The sequence below is a fragment of the Puntigrus tetrazona genome, chromosome 18 (genome assembly GCF_018831695.1).
Source record: "Puntigrus tetrazona isolate hp1 chromosome 18, ASM1883169v1, whole genome shotgun sequence".
In the NCBI taxonomy this organism is placed as follows: domain Eukaryota; kingdom Metazoa; phylum Chordata; class Actinopteri; order Cypriniformes; family Cyprinidae; genus Puntigrus; species Puntigrus tetrazona.
In genome coordinates this window covers 3,653,062-3,667,567 of record NC_056716.1, presented here as the reverse complement: position 1 = coordinate 3,667,567, position 14,506 = coordinate 3,653,062, and the positions used below count along the sequence as shown (strand labels likewise).

The window sequence follows — 14,506 nt, the reverse complement described above, 5'->3', positions numbered from 1 at the left end:
ATTTCTCTCTCTCTCACCTCAGGATGGGACAAGCACTCCTATGGTTACCATGGTGACGACGGACACTCCTTTTGCTCCTCAGGGACTGGCCAACCGTATGGCCCAACCTTCACAACGGGCGACGTCATTGGCTGCTGCGTGAACCTCATCAATAACACATGCTTTTACACCAAGAATGGGCACAGTTTAGGTAATAATTTAATAAAATATCATTTAAGTATACATTTTATAAATGCTTTAATCATTAGAAAACACTTTCAGGGCTCAAGTTAGTTTTTGATATTTTTCTTTTCTAATGTCAGAATATGCAATACTAAGGAGTTCTGATTTATTTATTTATTTTTTTTTCTCTCCAGGTGTGGCTTTCACAGATCTGCCAGTAAGTAAAGCACACAGACCTCAAACTCAAATAATAAAAATAGTTTTTAATTAACTAAAAAAACTAAAAAACTCTAAATAAAAATTGGTTCTCTTAGCAACTTGAATAAGCTTATGTTGGAAGTGCTAAATTTACTAAAACATATAAAAAATAATATATTTAAAAGTGGTATAAATATATTTATGTAAACTAGTATATAGAAGACTGGGATCATTTTTGTATTAAAAGTAATTTCAGGGTTTTTTTTATGTAACTTTATGCTTGTATGTCAAGTTACTTTTTTCACATCGAGGCCTCCGTCAGACCTTATCTCTGTGCTAGCTTGTACTTTTCTGCCCAACTTTGGATCTTTGTATTGCAGCCGATCTCATGTTACGCTCCCCCTAGGATGAATCGCCTGTATTGTAGCATTCCTCATTTGTAAGTCACTCTGAGCCTGCTAAATGAATACTTTAACGGTGGATTGATAACGTGTTGTAAGCTGGTCATGAGCTCAAATGGGGATTTCTGCTTCTGTGTGGCGCTTCAGTTAAGGCCTTGCCGGTTAAGGTGTGACCGAAGGATTCTCTGTGCTGTGAATTACTGAGGGAGTATGTGTAGATCTTCTGAACAGACTCTCAGCTCTCTCTTTTTGTCTGCGTCTTTCATTTCAGCCTAACCTGTACCCCACAGTAGGGCTACAGACTCCAGGGGAGATAGTAGATGCTAATTTCGGCCAACAGCCTTTTGTGTTTGACATTGAAGACTACATGAGCGAATGGAGGGCCAAGATCCACAGCATGATCGCCCGCTTCCCTATCGGAGAAAGACTGGGAGACTGGCAGGCTGTTCTGCAGAAGTAAGCATCCAGTCACCTTAAATTGACAGAAACATCTACTTCACGCTACAGCCTTAATTTGTGATCCGTAATGTTTCTTCACCTCGTTAACCTTTTTGTGTTCATATCTGCAGTATGGTGTCCAGCTACCTAGTGCATCATGGGTATTGTGCCACAGCAATGGCATTTGCCAGAGCCACAGAGACCATGATCCAAGAGGACCAAACCTCAATAAAAAACAGACAGAGTGAGTACAAAGTCAAATGGTTAAGCTAAAAATAAATGGATAATTATGTATAATTTGAATATTTGGTAGAATTAATTAAAGTTAAACATCTTCACAGGTAGTTTGTGGTTTGGTAATAGAAAAAATATAACTGTTATGAGTAATTTAACGTTTTTTACGAAATAAGCAAAACCATTGCTTTTCATGGATTGTGGGTTATGAATATTTCATCAATTTATCAGTTAGAGTTATAGTAAAGCATCTTTTATTTAAACACACTGCATATTTAATGTTACCGTAATTGGTTATCTGGCAGCTTTGAGATGAATTAAATGTTATGTGTGATTTTGCTTACAAAGAAAGGCAGAGTCTACAGAGGAGTATACTTTAATGTTGAGAAATCAACTTTTCAGTAATCTTTAAAAGAGCTTAATGTACAATAAAAGTATGCTGTAGCTTTAAAAACTCAAAACTCCTTTATCGCAAAAATCATATGTACTGAAACTAAGCTTCAGAAATGACTCCCTTGGATTTCAATTTCAATTCTTAAAAGTAGAAAATATTAATTATATAGGCCTAATTCCTAAACGCATAATAAAATTAAAATAAGATAAGTGTAAGCTGCTCTCCTAACCTTGTTCTTGTTCTGGTGTATGTTGCACCAACAGCTCTGCTTATCTTACCCGAATGATCCTAAATATTAGAAATAATTTTTTTTTTTTTTTTTTTTTTTATGGGTGACAAATTACCTCCTCCTTTTCTCTGATCGCTTTAGGATTTCTAAATTGGCCAAAATGTCCGGGATTTGTGTTTCCTATTGGCATGCTCTCGACGGTCCTCAAAAAAACATGGCGCTCATGCATGTGTGAGATACTGAAATAGTGGCTCAGTCAAAGTTGTGAATGTACTGTTGAATTATTCTCTGTACGCTGTAAAAAAATTAAAGTTCAGAATTGAGAATGTTAAAAAACATTCAACTTTTTATTTTTTTACAGCTTATATCCCATTTTCATGCACTTCACGATTTTTGAATATGTACATATGCTTGCATGCTATAAGCAAACAGTTTATGTAAACAAAAGTAATGCAAAGCCAAGACCTGGACATCATCTGATGCAACTGAGGGAAAAAAAGGTCACCCTATATTAAAGGACCTTGTTACAGATAAATAGAGCATTTAAAAACTATATTGGCAGCAAACTCTAGCATTTAAGTGCCATTTATCATTTCACTTGTGAAGAGGGCATTTACATAGAAGTCTTAAAAGCACGAGAGCAATAAAACACCTGTTTAAAAGGTTCAAAGACAAGGAAAATGATCATAAAATTAAATTATGAATGCTCAAAACACTTTACTAACAGTGGAAGTGGACCTTGGGGATAACCATTGAGTGATAAAAAATGTATGATATGACCACTTTAACAAAACAAAAAATACTACTGGTTTGTTCTTTGTGCTTGCAGGAATACAGAAGCTGGTATTGGCAGGACGTGTTGGAGAAGCCATTGACGCAACACAGCAGTTGTACCCCGGTCTCCTAGAACACAACCCCAATTTACTCTTCATGTTGAAGTGAGTTCTGTATGTCTACCAGCCTCTGAAAACCACGTGTGTGTCTTTTTGTTTGGAATAGCTCAAGAGGAATTGCTTAAATCCTGAAACAAGGTAAAAAAAAATGTGTTCTCTTTTCTGGGGATCAGTAGAGCTCAGTTGTATTTGAACTTCCAAACCTTTTTGGAGTTTCATAGTGCAAATGTACTCAGAAAACATGTAGCCTGAGATTAGGGCGGTCTTTGACTATGCGTTATACATAATGAAGGTTTCTAAAGTGCCCTATGGTCATTCTGATAAGTAGGGCTCTATTTTTGTTACTTGTCATTTTAGAAAAAAAACCACACACAGGGTGAAAAGAAGTTAATGGTTGCTTTGGACTGAGCTGCTGCTGAGATGATTAGTCATACTGTTGCATAAGGTAGAATATGAACTGCCTTTTGCACTAACTTTTTAGGTTTTTTAGTAAAGTCATACATACATCAGCGACTGATGAATTGCTGATGGTTTTTATATATTCAGAACATGCTTCCAAATATTTATCTTGCTGAGAGGTTTTTGTGGGAACAATGACTTTTAAATTGCATGCAATTAGAAGATCCACCTACAAAAATAAGTAGATGCAAATAATAGATGAAGTTAACAAAATGGAAAGGTTTGCATAGCGGTTTTCACTTTAAAATATAAAGGATATTGAGAGTAAATGGGGAAAATGGTTAGTTTTGGTTTTGGCTGACAGAGATGGGAGTGTTCAAATGGCAATTAGGACACTGATAATGTTACAAAAAAAAAAAAAAAAAAAAAAAAAATATATATATATATATATATATATATATATATATATATATATATATATATATATATATATATATATATATATATATATATATACACACAAAAATATAAGGCAGCAACAGTGATAATGTTTCTTTCACAGCAGAATATAATAATACAACATTATTTCTGATAGATCATGTAAATCCATTTCAGGAGGTGTTTTGCCTTTAACTAAGCCACATATTTTCTATGTAGATATCAGAGAACAATTTTGAGTGTTCTATCAATGCATTCTATGGCACCTTTAAAATATTCTAAAAGTTCATCGTTCATTTGTAATAAAATTTTACAATATCACAATATCAATATCAAATTAGTCCAGTCTTAGTTTTTACAGGGGTAGTTCACCCCAAAATTAAAATGCTATCATCATTTACCCATCTTCAGATTGTTCCAAACCTGTATGAGTTTCTTTCTGCTGAACACATCTTTTAAAACAAGTGTACCCGAACAATTAATGGTCCTCATTGTATTTTTTTCCCCATATTATGGATTGCCAACTGTTTGGTTACTAGTATTCAACTACTTCTTTTGCGTGAACTATCCCTTTAATAATTATTCGTCACTCATTGAAAGCGTGATATCGCTGATCTTTGGTCCTTCAGCAAACTGCATTCAGACATTACATCAGCGTAAAGCACTACAGAGCAATAAACCCTGTTCTCAACGTGTTACTGGCATTTATGGGGCATTTGCTGCCTCTGTGCGATTTTAAATTTCTCTTTGGGAACAATTGCTATTATGTTTACTTGGCTGGAATTTTGTTTGACACAAAGATAAAACAGATTTTTTTTAAATATAAAGCCTTACATGGAGGTGCATGCATGCTATTATTTAATTGCACTGTTGGATGTCATCAGATGTCAGATGCTGCAGTGGGAATAGTGCCAGGATGTGTGGGAAGGAAGCAGTGAGAGCTGACTCCTCTCTCTCTCTCTTTCTGTGATGGATAACAGTTGAATGACAAGCAGACAGTTTAATGGATTGCTGAGATGACAGTGTCAGTCAGTAGGCATAATGGATAACACAAACCTGCTTGACAGACATTTGAATTGATTGGCAGGTCTGAAGTGAGTGTGTATTTGTGTGCAAGATCTCACGGGTATAAAAGTGATTTTTGCTGCTCTTTTTTTTTTTTTTTTTTTTTTTTTTTTTTTTTTTAAGGTGTCGACAGTTTGTGGAGATGGTGAATGGTACAGATAGTGAGGTACGGTGCTTTAGTGTCCGCTCTCCTAAATCACAGGACAGCTATCCCGGCTCCCCCAACCTGAGCCCACGGCACGGAGCCACCAACGCTCACTTGCACAACACAGGTAACAAACACCCTCCTCTAACATCTTCAGTGTTACCTAAAAGTTAAGCACTTTTTGATTTATTGTATTATAACATCTATTTATTACATCGATACAGCAATTCAAGTCCCCCCTCAAAAAGAATCCCACTTTGTGTATTTCCGATAGCACTTTATACACAAGATTTCCCGTTTTTTGAAATTACAGTAAAGAGAAATTTTTGCATTATACTTATATGGAAATAATGTTACAGAGCCAACGTGTGCACTTAAAAAAAAAACAAATTTACACTATTAACTCTACATATTACAAATATAATTGAATTCATGTTTATTAATATCTTCTTTGGCTTAGTTTACTAATCAAATTGGTAGCTGAAAGCGTTAATCAAATTAGCCCAAGTGTTTATTAAAGTAAAATGCAAGGGATGAAGGATGTGCAGACCTTTGTGAAGAAGAGTTGTTCGCATGAAGAATTCCGTGGGCATAGGTTTCGTGTGGGTCTGATCATGAGTAACATCTTCAAGAGAACACATTCATAAAAGATGTGGAGCAGATGGTTTCTTTTATCACTTGTTTCACCTGTACTGCAGTCGGGTGGATTATGTAACTTACAATTGAAGTGATGCCCTTTCATTCATACCGTTTCTCAAGATAGTTCTCATTATTTCTTTCTCTCCTCATGACTCAGGAGCAGACAGTCCCACATGCAGTAACGGGGTCACCCCTACTAACAAAAATAAGAGCCACAACAAATACACAGGCGTAAGCTCCGCCTCCTCCTCTCCATCCTCCTCTCCTTCCTCCGTCAATTACTCAGAGTCCAACTCTACCGACTCCACCAAGTCCCAGCCCCACAGTGCCACCAGCAACCAGGAGACTAGGTCTGTGTTGTTGTTTGGGTTAGTAATTGGCTTTTTGCTTTTTTGACCAAACAGAAAAACTGAATATGTGGTTCTACGCAAGCGAGGTCGAGCATATAAAGTTGAACTCGCTCACAAATGTTGTTTGCTTATGGTCCCGAGAGACCAGCTCTGCTGTTGAATGTGTATTTTTGTGTGTTGACAGTGATAGTGAGATGGAAATTGAGGCAGAGCATTACAGCAACGGCGTGACAGAAAGCTCAGCCCGCATTATGAATGGCACATACAAACACCAGGAAATCCTGCAGGCAGATGACAACAGTGTTGGCAATGGGGTAGCAGGTACAGGACATGCTCGCACACCACATACGCACGACGTTCAGCGTCATAAGAAACAGGCTGTGAACATTTTTTCCCTTTATCCCTCGTTCATTCTTCACTCTGAAGTGAGTGACTAGTTCTTTCTCTGCTTTCTCTGTCCTTCTCCCCCTCGAGAGCAGCTAAATTGAGCTTCTCTCTCTATAATTCAGCCCATTAAATGGTTTTCTCCAAGGTTACAAAAAGAGAGTGTGGTCTTTTGTAGTTGCAACGTTTTTGTAGAGTGTGTAGTTTTTTTTATAGCTCCCAGTGCTTTGTTTTTTTGGGGTTTTTTTTAGATTTCTTGAAATCAGGCATGTGCGTGTTTTAAAAAAACTTAAACAGCTTTGAAAAATATTATTCAGACTTTTATATGGAGCACTTTTTGATATTGTATTATATTGTAATATATTTTATATTATTTTGTTGTGGAATGCTGTGAAACTTTGAACAAAATGAAATGTACTAACTTTTTAAAAATAAATGAATATTTAAATTCTGCAAGAATGCATTAAATGGACATTTTTAATGTTACTAAATATTTCTCAAAAAAATTTATTAAATTTCCACAAAAATGTTAACATTTTCAACATGGATGAGCGAATCGGCAAAGAATGAGTTCTGAAGCATTTTCTGACACTAAAGTCTGAAGTAATGCATGAAGTAATCCACAGAGTGAATAAATTGTAATAATATTTCACAATATTGCTTTTTACTGTATTTCTGATCAAAAAATGGTGAGCTTAAGAGACTTCTTTCAAAAACATTTAAAATGTCTTTACCATTTGAATCATATTATATCATAATATAATAAGATAATACATCATACATAATATTATATGGTAACATTTGCATTCCCACTAGGTCCACTCACCTACATTAAACATAGCCTCAGATTAATGAAAGATTTTAGGTAAGATTTCCCAGCAGTACTATATTAAAGCAGTTTAACAGCAATCGCTGTGTGCACTATGCATTTAGACTTGCAAACATGTCTGCTTTTGTTGTTTCATTGTAATTTATCTGCCCCTCTAGATGACAGCTGCAGCTCAAGACAGCTGTGTGGAGGAAACCAGGCGGCCACGGAGAGGATGATCCAATTCGGCAGAGAGCTTCAGGCCCTCAGCGAGCAGCTCTGCCGCCAATACGGCAAAAACGCCACTCACAAAAAGATGCTGCAGGTAAGAGCGAAGTGGGAAAAGAGGAGGGGAGGGTGTTACGGTCATATCGTGTGATCATAACACATCGGTTTGTTGTGTTTTATAATAAATATTGGTGGAGTGAACTGTTCAGTTGTGCAGTAATACTCTAAGCATATAAACTAATGTGTTCAACTCCTCTGCCTCTTGTTTGTTGCTGATGCAAATACACAGTTGAAGTGGAAACTTGATTAGCTCTGTGGGTAGCAGTACACTTGCATCCTTTGTGCCCACTCGCTAGTGCATTTGTTTGTTTGTTTGTGTGTGTTTAGGATGCATTCAGTCTGCTGGCGTACTCAGACCCCTGGAATTGCCCCGTGGGCCAGCAGTTGGACCCCATGCAAAGAGAGGCGATCTGCTCCGCTCTCAACAGTGCTATTCTGGGTAAGGCTGCTTGGCTGGCCGAGATCACACTCTACTAAGTTCTCTGAACATGATCGCTTATGTAGGTCTTTTAATTTACATGGGGCTGCAGTAACACGAGAACGATAAAAGAGCTTGAAATGGAATGATAACATGGCCAGTTGTTATTTTCATTCCTTAATGTTCAATGGTTTTAATGGCCGGATATCTGTAATCTTTTCCCTCATTCAGAGTCTCAGAATCTGCCCAAACAGCCTCCACTCATGCTGGCTCTGGGTCAGGCCACAGAGTGCGTGCAGCTGATGGCCAGGGTTCGCTCTGGGTCCTGCTCCTTCGCCAGAGTCGACAACTTTTTGCACTAGCACCAGTCCAGACAAGAGCACCAAGGTAATTAAAAAAAATACAGTATTTTTAATTAATTTTACTTATTTAAAATTTAGTTTATTAGTGTAGTCTTTTTTTAATTCCAGCAAATGTATTTATTTATTTTTTAAATTATTAGTTTATTTGTATTTTTATTTTAATACAATGTAATTTTTCAGTTTTCATCTCTTTTAACATGGGATCATAAATCATCAAGACAAACAATAGTTTCAGAAAATGTGTGAGTTGTTGGTTTTCTGGTTTAGTAAATCAGACCATGCTACACGAATAATATAAAAAGTAAGTTAAGAACTCTAATTTAAGTCTAATTTAGTGTAATTTGTTCTTGTGTTTATTAAACTTTTTATTTTTACATTTTAATTTTGATCTTTCAGTTTAATTTTCATTCAATTTTCATTTTTCCACTTTATCTTTATATGTAGCTTGAATGTATACGGCTTCCAGGGTCACTGTGTAAAAACAGTGTAATGCTCCTTTGTGATATTGTCAAATTATTTTAACATATTATCATTTTGTTATTCTGCTAGTCAACTTAAGTAAAGGTTTTGTCATGTTTGAAGACTTTATAGGTCTTAAGTATTCCAGAAAAACATAACCCATGTGTATTTCCCTCAGGCAGTGTTCGGGACAGCTAAGCGGAGGACTTTCCAGTTGGTTGCCATGAGGAGAACACGCGTTTGAATTGGTGTGTCGCTTGCCGTTTGCCAGAAGCAGCCGAGCAGAATGAATAGAAACATGAGAAGAGAGGCTTCTTTTTAATTTAGTATTATCAAATACAAATTGTGTGACACTATTTAAAGATAATTAATTATTCTGTTTATCTAGTCATTTTTATTTTAGTTTATATTTTGTCCGTTTGTTGTGCTCATCTTGAAACAAATCAACTTCCCAAAAAATTTTTTTTTTTCCATGGGTGAATTCAGTGCATAGTATTTCATGCATACCATATCAACAATATACATAATGGTAAGTTCCTACTGAAAATTTGAGCTACGCACTCTGGTTTTTCTCAGTCAGAGCTCAGGTATTTAGACAAATGTTCTTTTGTCGTCAGAGCGGGATGTTTGCGGACACAGGTGTTGCTTCACCAGATCATACTGTGGGTTTTTAAGCAGGTCCTTTTCTATGTACAAGCCAATCGTTTTTTTCTTTTTTTTGGTCAACCTTAACAGCCCCTTTAGGAATTAAATGGACGTTGGAGTTGCGCATAAATGAATTAGGCGTGACTTTATGATGTTTCGTGAGATAATGCATGGCTCCTAGCGTCTTTTAAGCTACTTTAGTATCTCAGGCACCAGCACGAGTTTCATGAGACACAATCACACACAGTGACGACGCAGACTTGCCTTTGGGTCCAATGTAGATGACTTATATTTTCAACCATAGACCTTTCCCCCCAAAATAAATATATTTTACCGATATTTTACCATCTTTATAGCAGTGGGGATCATGCAAATGCCAACCTCCACTTTTTTTTTTTTTGAGTTTTAAGTTAGGTATATTGAAGTTAACAAGTGGTTTTCTGATTTTTGTGGCTGTACCAAATAAAAACGCAACGTTTTTGATGAAAGAAAATTAAAGTCAGTAGTTTGATTATACCGAGAAGCTCCACTGAAGCTTGCAGACTTACTTCATATATGAAGTCTGTATGTTTTATACCCATGTGAATAGTGTCACCGTGTTGATAGTTCTCCTTTTAGATAAATAACTACAAACTGAACCGTTTCAACTTCTGTTGTTGGTTGTTTCATTGGCTGTTAAGTACTGTTGTTCAAGTTACTTACCATTGGATGCACTGTACTTCAATTAATGCACACGATGCATTACTGTATCTGTCTACCTCTCCTGTTCAGTAACGGAGGGACAGAGTATGAACTTGCAGCATGCAAGACAATTGACTGACCCAGCGTTCCTGCAAATGAACAGAAACAAAAATGTATTTATTTAGCACCTAGAACATCTCCTTAAATAGCAATCACCTTTGCTCCAGAGCTTCACCTCACCTCACCGGTGCAGTTGTTTTTTGGTTTTTCCCTACTTTAAACGATCCTATTCTTGGCCTTTGTAAATGTGATGTTAACTGGCTCAGGCACTTGACGCTTTTCATTTCCCATTAGCAGCCTGTGTTTCTGTTTTCTTTCTTTAAAAATCCGGTCATCCACGAAGGAAGAACTATAAATCGATCCCGTGTCAACCCAGCATTTTACTTGCCAGCACGCCGCCGTGGTGTTGAATGTAGCTTAGCCGATTTTATTTCCCACATTTTTTGCTGCTGGCCATCATGAGATTGTTACATTCCCGTATCTACACCTGCTTTTGTTCATTTATACCTCATTTACTCTTAGGACAGTGCTGTCTAGCTCGTTGTATCCTGACAGGCGTTTAAACAAGGTGTGTGTAGTGCAGGTTGACCTGGCGGAAGCCGGAGGTCACGGGGTCACTAGAAGGTTGCACATGCTTCTGAATAGCTCAAATTAACTTGGCCTTCCCAACTCTGGAGTTACATAATGAGTATAGGCGCAAAGGCAGAGTAAAATCACAGACTACACTGTTTTGAGCCCCACCATTTGTTTTTAGCAGTGTTTATGTGTTAGTCTGATTTGTGTGGGGCGGGGATTTTACATTTCCTGATCCCGAACAATCTGGTTTTACTGTTTTACTCCGCTTAATGGGTCAATTTGGTTGTTAAACGGTGGTATATTGTTGCATGGGGACATCTTGTGTAACTTTTTACTCATGTTTGAGTTACAAAATGGCAGTTTGTATAGAAGCGCGCATACGTCTGCTGACCTATGCGTCGTAGACCTTTTGTCATGGGGCGGCTTTTTAATGCCAAATACGTTTTGGAACTCATCATAATCTAACCACCCATAATGAATATTGTCTTTTTAAAGTTATCCATCATAGAAGTTCTCATTGGCTTTAAATAGGGACCTACGTACATATATGGAAGGGAAGAAAGTAGCCAAAACCTTTGTCGAGATCATCTTAGTCATGTGGTGACGTTCCTGCCTCAAAAGACAATGGAGCAGGATGAATGGAATGGAGTACAGCAAGCTGTGCACAATTTACTTCTATTATGATTTTAATTTTGAGTTTTCTTTTAGCAATTGTGAAATGAGTTACCCTCTACTTAGCATGAACCTTTAAAAACCTTTAAAACAACATAAAAAAGAAAAACGATTAAAAAAGAAAAAAAAAGAGACATACCTATGTACTGGAAACATGATAAAGAAATATTGTACTCATTTAATTTTGACAGAATTATTTTTATTAAAATACACATCCATGAGCAAATTGTGTCAGTTTTGTGTTATTTTGTTGGTCTTTGTATGGAAACTAATATCGCATTTTTGGCAGGTACTACATATTGAGAAAATGCGCGTGGTTTAGGATCTACTGTGAAACGTTTTCAGTTTTGAGATATGTGCCTTATTACATCTACATTTGAATGAATTCATTTAGCAGATTGGATGCACGAAAATGTTAGCTGGCGAAAGGCTCCATTGATTAAAGAGACGTATTTTCAAGAAAGTAGTATTTTATAAATGCGTTTAAATGAAACAGAAATTAAAGTATTCTGTATATTGAAAGTAATGCATGTATATAGCCAGAAAAAACAAGATTTAAGAATTTATGCCACAGGTGGCTTTATGAGGGAGTGAAAGGTTAATGATTCATCAACATGCAGCAGGTCATTAGTCTCTTCCAGAGGCTGGAGGTGAATGATCCTGTACCTTCAGACTTTCTCCTGACCCCTTCTTGAACACGGGCTTGCTTCTCCTGAGATGTTTGGATGTTGAAATACATGGACATCACCTCTGACCCTTCTGTGAAATCATCACAGTAAATGTGTTGGTGTTTATAAATAATTATAAGACTATTACCATCTTCTTAAACGTATAACTTAGCTTGGAAGCATGGAGAGCAGTGAATATGTTTAAGCTCTTTTAACGTTTGAAATCTGTCAGATCAAGTTCCTCTAAGTAAAGCTCACCGTTGACCACCACAGATTCGCCACCACCCACTGGGCCAAGTGATAGCAAATCAGGTAATGTATTACAGTAATACTTCATTTAAAAAAAATACTTATTCATTTTGTATTTAATTAGCGATTTTCATTATTACTGGAAGTCTTTTACAACTAAACATTTGAGCGGAAAATTGTATGCTGACTTTCCCCTTTACAGTAGTATTATATTTACATCTCTAGATGTAAGTTAGATCATTAAAAATATACAAAAACATGGCCTTAAGGATATAACCGAACTTAACGTACAATTAATTGTATTTACTCGTTTACGCCTGAGAGGATCGGTTACACGGATCGTCAGCGATAACCAGTATAACCAGTCTTTCCGAAAGTTCCCCCTCTGAGCATTTTCTTTAAATTAAGGAGGCTTTCTCAATGCGTTTCTGTGCCTGCTCATTATGCTGTATCAATTTACAAATTAACTGTTATGTAAATTTTGCAGGCGAGTATCGGGAGCCGTAACTATAGAAACAGATTTAAAGAGCCACTACCGGTATTATACAGCAGATGGCGCCAATCCCCTCCATTTATTTCACACCTCAACCGATGACAGGGGGCCACTAGAGGGCCTCAGTAAACCACCTCGAATGTCTTTAATGCAAGTATTATTTAAATTAGCAATCAACATGCCAGATATTTTAGCCTAATATATTAGGCAAATATGCTACACATATTGCATATTATTTTGTACTTATCACAAACTCTACGAGCAGTTTACAACTTTAAAAAAACAACAAAAAACTATTAAATCCGTCCCCCAACAGATGTCAGTGGCTCTGAACGTTTGTATTGGTTAATTGTGGGTTTTTGCTGATGTGTTTATTATGAAGTTATTATAGGCTAGATGAGTAACAAAATGAAGTTCTGAAGAAATATCCGGGTTACGCATGTGGAGACCATCTGTGGAATCATGAAAACAGATTTAGTACATATTTGGGGTTTTTTTAAAGCAAATTTAGCATGCTGTATTTTTGCAATTAATTGTGTTTATTTTAATTATACTAACAGTCCTAATGTCTGTTTTAGAAAAAGCTACGTTGTTATGATTTTAATAGATATACAAGAGGGGAGGGAGGAAAAAAAAAAACTGTAGGGGGTCACAAAGGTGGAGAATCCCGATCTCTCTAGTCGAAGCGATTCCATCACATTGATTTCCTGCAATCTGAGATAAGGTATCGCAAATCTAATGTGTCCTTCATGTGTAATGCAATAATGCTCAACTTCTTTGTACTGTGGGCGAAGTGCATCCGGTTTCTACCTCTTGTTAAAAAAGGAAATATCAGGCTTTTCCTTATTTTCTCTGAAATTATAAGGAACAAATCACAGGTCCCAAAAATATTATTCTACGCACCTGTCATTTTGGTTAAATATATGAACTACAGACATTCAAAATGCTAAAAGTATTAAAACAATATAGCAACAAAATAAAGATTGATTTAACCATGATGTAAATCATACTAATTGTTGCAGAATTTAAAGTAAAAAAGTTAATAATTTGAACAAGGAAACACATAAATTTTAAATACTTTTATTATCTTAATAGAACATTTTTATAATCAGCTTATAACATTCACAGTATTGTACACCTTGACCCATCTGATTATAATAAAAACACAAGCGTCTAAAAGATTTTAGTTTTGTTTGTGATACTCAAAAGAAATAGAAACCTCCGCTCCAGAATTCTAATATACATACAAAAGTACAAGAATAAGAAAAATACTTTCCATATTTTACACATATATAAAATGCTCTTTTTTATAAAAAGGGCTCCTAGTGTACAAAAGTGTCCGTCATTTCATATTTCTATTTATACATATACATTGACATACACAAAAAAATAATGCTCATGTGGTATTATCGGTGCTCCGGTTGTGTGCTGTTTACATGCCATCGCTTTCTCTTTAAAATCCAGCACTCTCTTCATCTAGAGTATGCCAATAAAACATATTAAATTAAATATAGATAACAAAACAAAGTGACAGTTCACGCTTGTCCAGATGTCTCTTGCTGTACGTTTCAAATCACTCTCTGGTTTCAGTTGTCCTCGTTGTCTGCTGTGAAAACCCGAGGCAATGAGTCACCGGGTGTCAGTTGTGCAGATGTTACGTCTAGATCCGTTCAAATAAACCACTCTCTTTCAGACTCAAGGCTACCTTCATAAATGTCAGTTTTGTGGCGAAGTAACACCTCATTTGTTTTGCTGATC

At 36.3% G+C, this 14,506-nt stretch overlaps 1 protein-coding gene across 2 annotated transcripts in view; it reads left to right on the top strand.

Annotated features, from left to right (window-relative positions):
* Window positions 1–11,564, top strand: part of ranbp10 (RAN binding protein 10) — a 23,294-nt gene extending 11,730 nt beyond the window's left edge. The window contains exons 4-15 of one of the 2 annotated variants that reach the window (XM_043264544.1): window positions 23–190; window positions 357–379; window positions 1,033–1,217; window positions 1,331–1,443; window positions 2,886–2,994; window positions 4,975–5,123; window positions 5,793–6,003; window positions 6,170–6,306; window positions 7,357–7,502; window positions 7,793–7,904; window positions 8,115–8,270; window positions 8,883–11,564. In XM_043264544.1, coding sequence (XP_043120479.1) covers window positions 23–190; window positions 357–379; window positions 1,033–1,217; window positions 1,331–1,443; window positions 2,886–2,994; window positions 4,975–5,123; window positions 5,793–6,003; window positions 6,170–6,306; window positions 7,357–7,502; window positions 7,793–7,904; window positions 8,115–8,245 — 1,484 coding nt within the window. In that variant the 3' untranslated portion in view covers window positions 8,246–8,270; window positions 8,883–11,564. The remainder of the gene's footprint in view (window positions 1–22; window positions 191–356; window positions 380–1,032; window positions 1,218–1,330; window positions 1,444–2,885; window positions 2,995–4,974; window positions 5,124–5,792; window positions 6,004–6,169; window positions 6,307–7,356; window positions 7,503–7,792; window positions 7,905–8,114; window positions 8,271–8,882) is intronic. The other variant, XM_043264545.1, reaches the window with a different exon arrangement.
* Window positions 11,565–14,506: the final 2,942 nt, after the last annotated feature.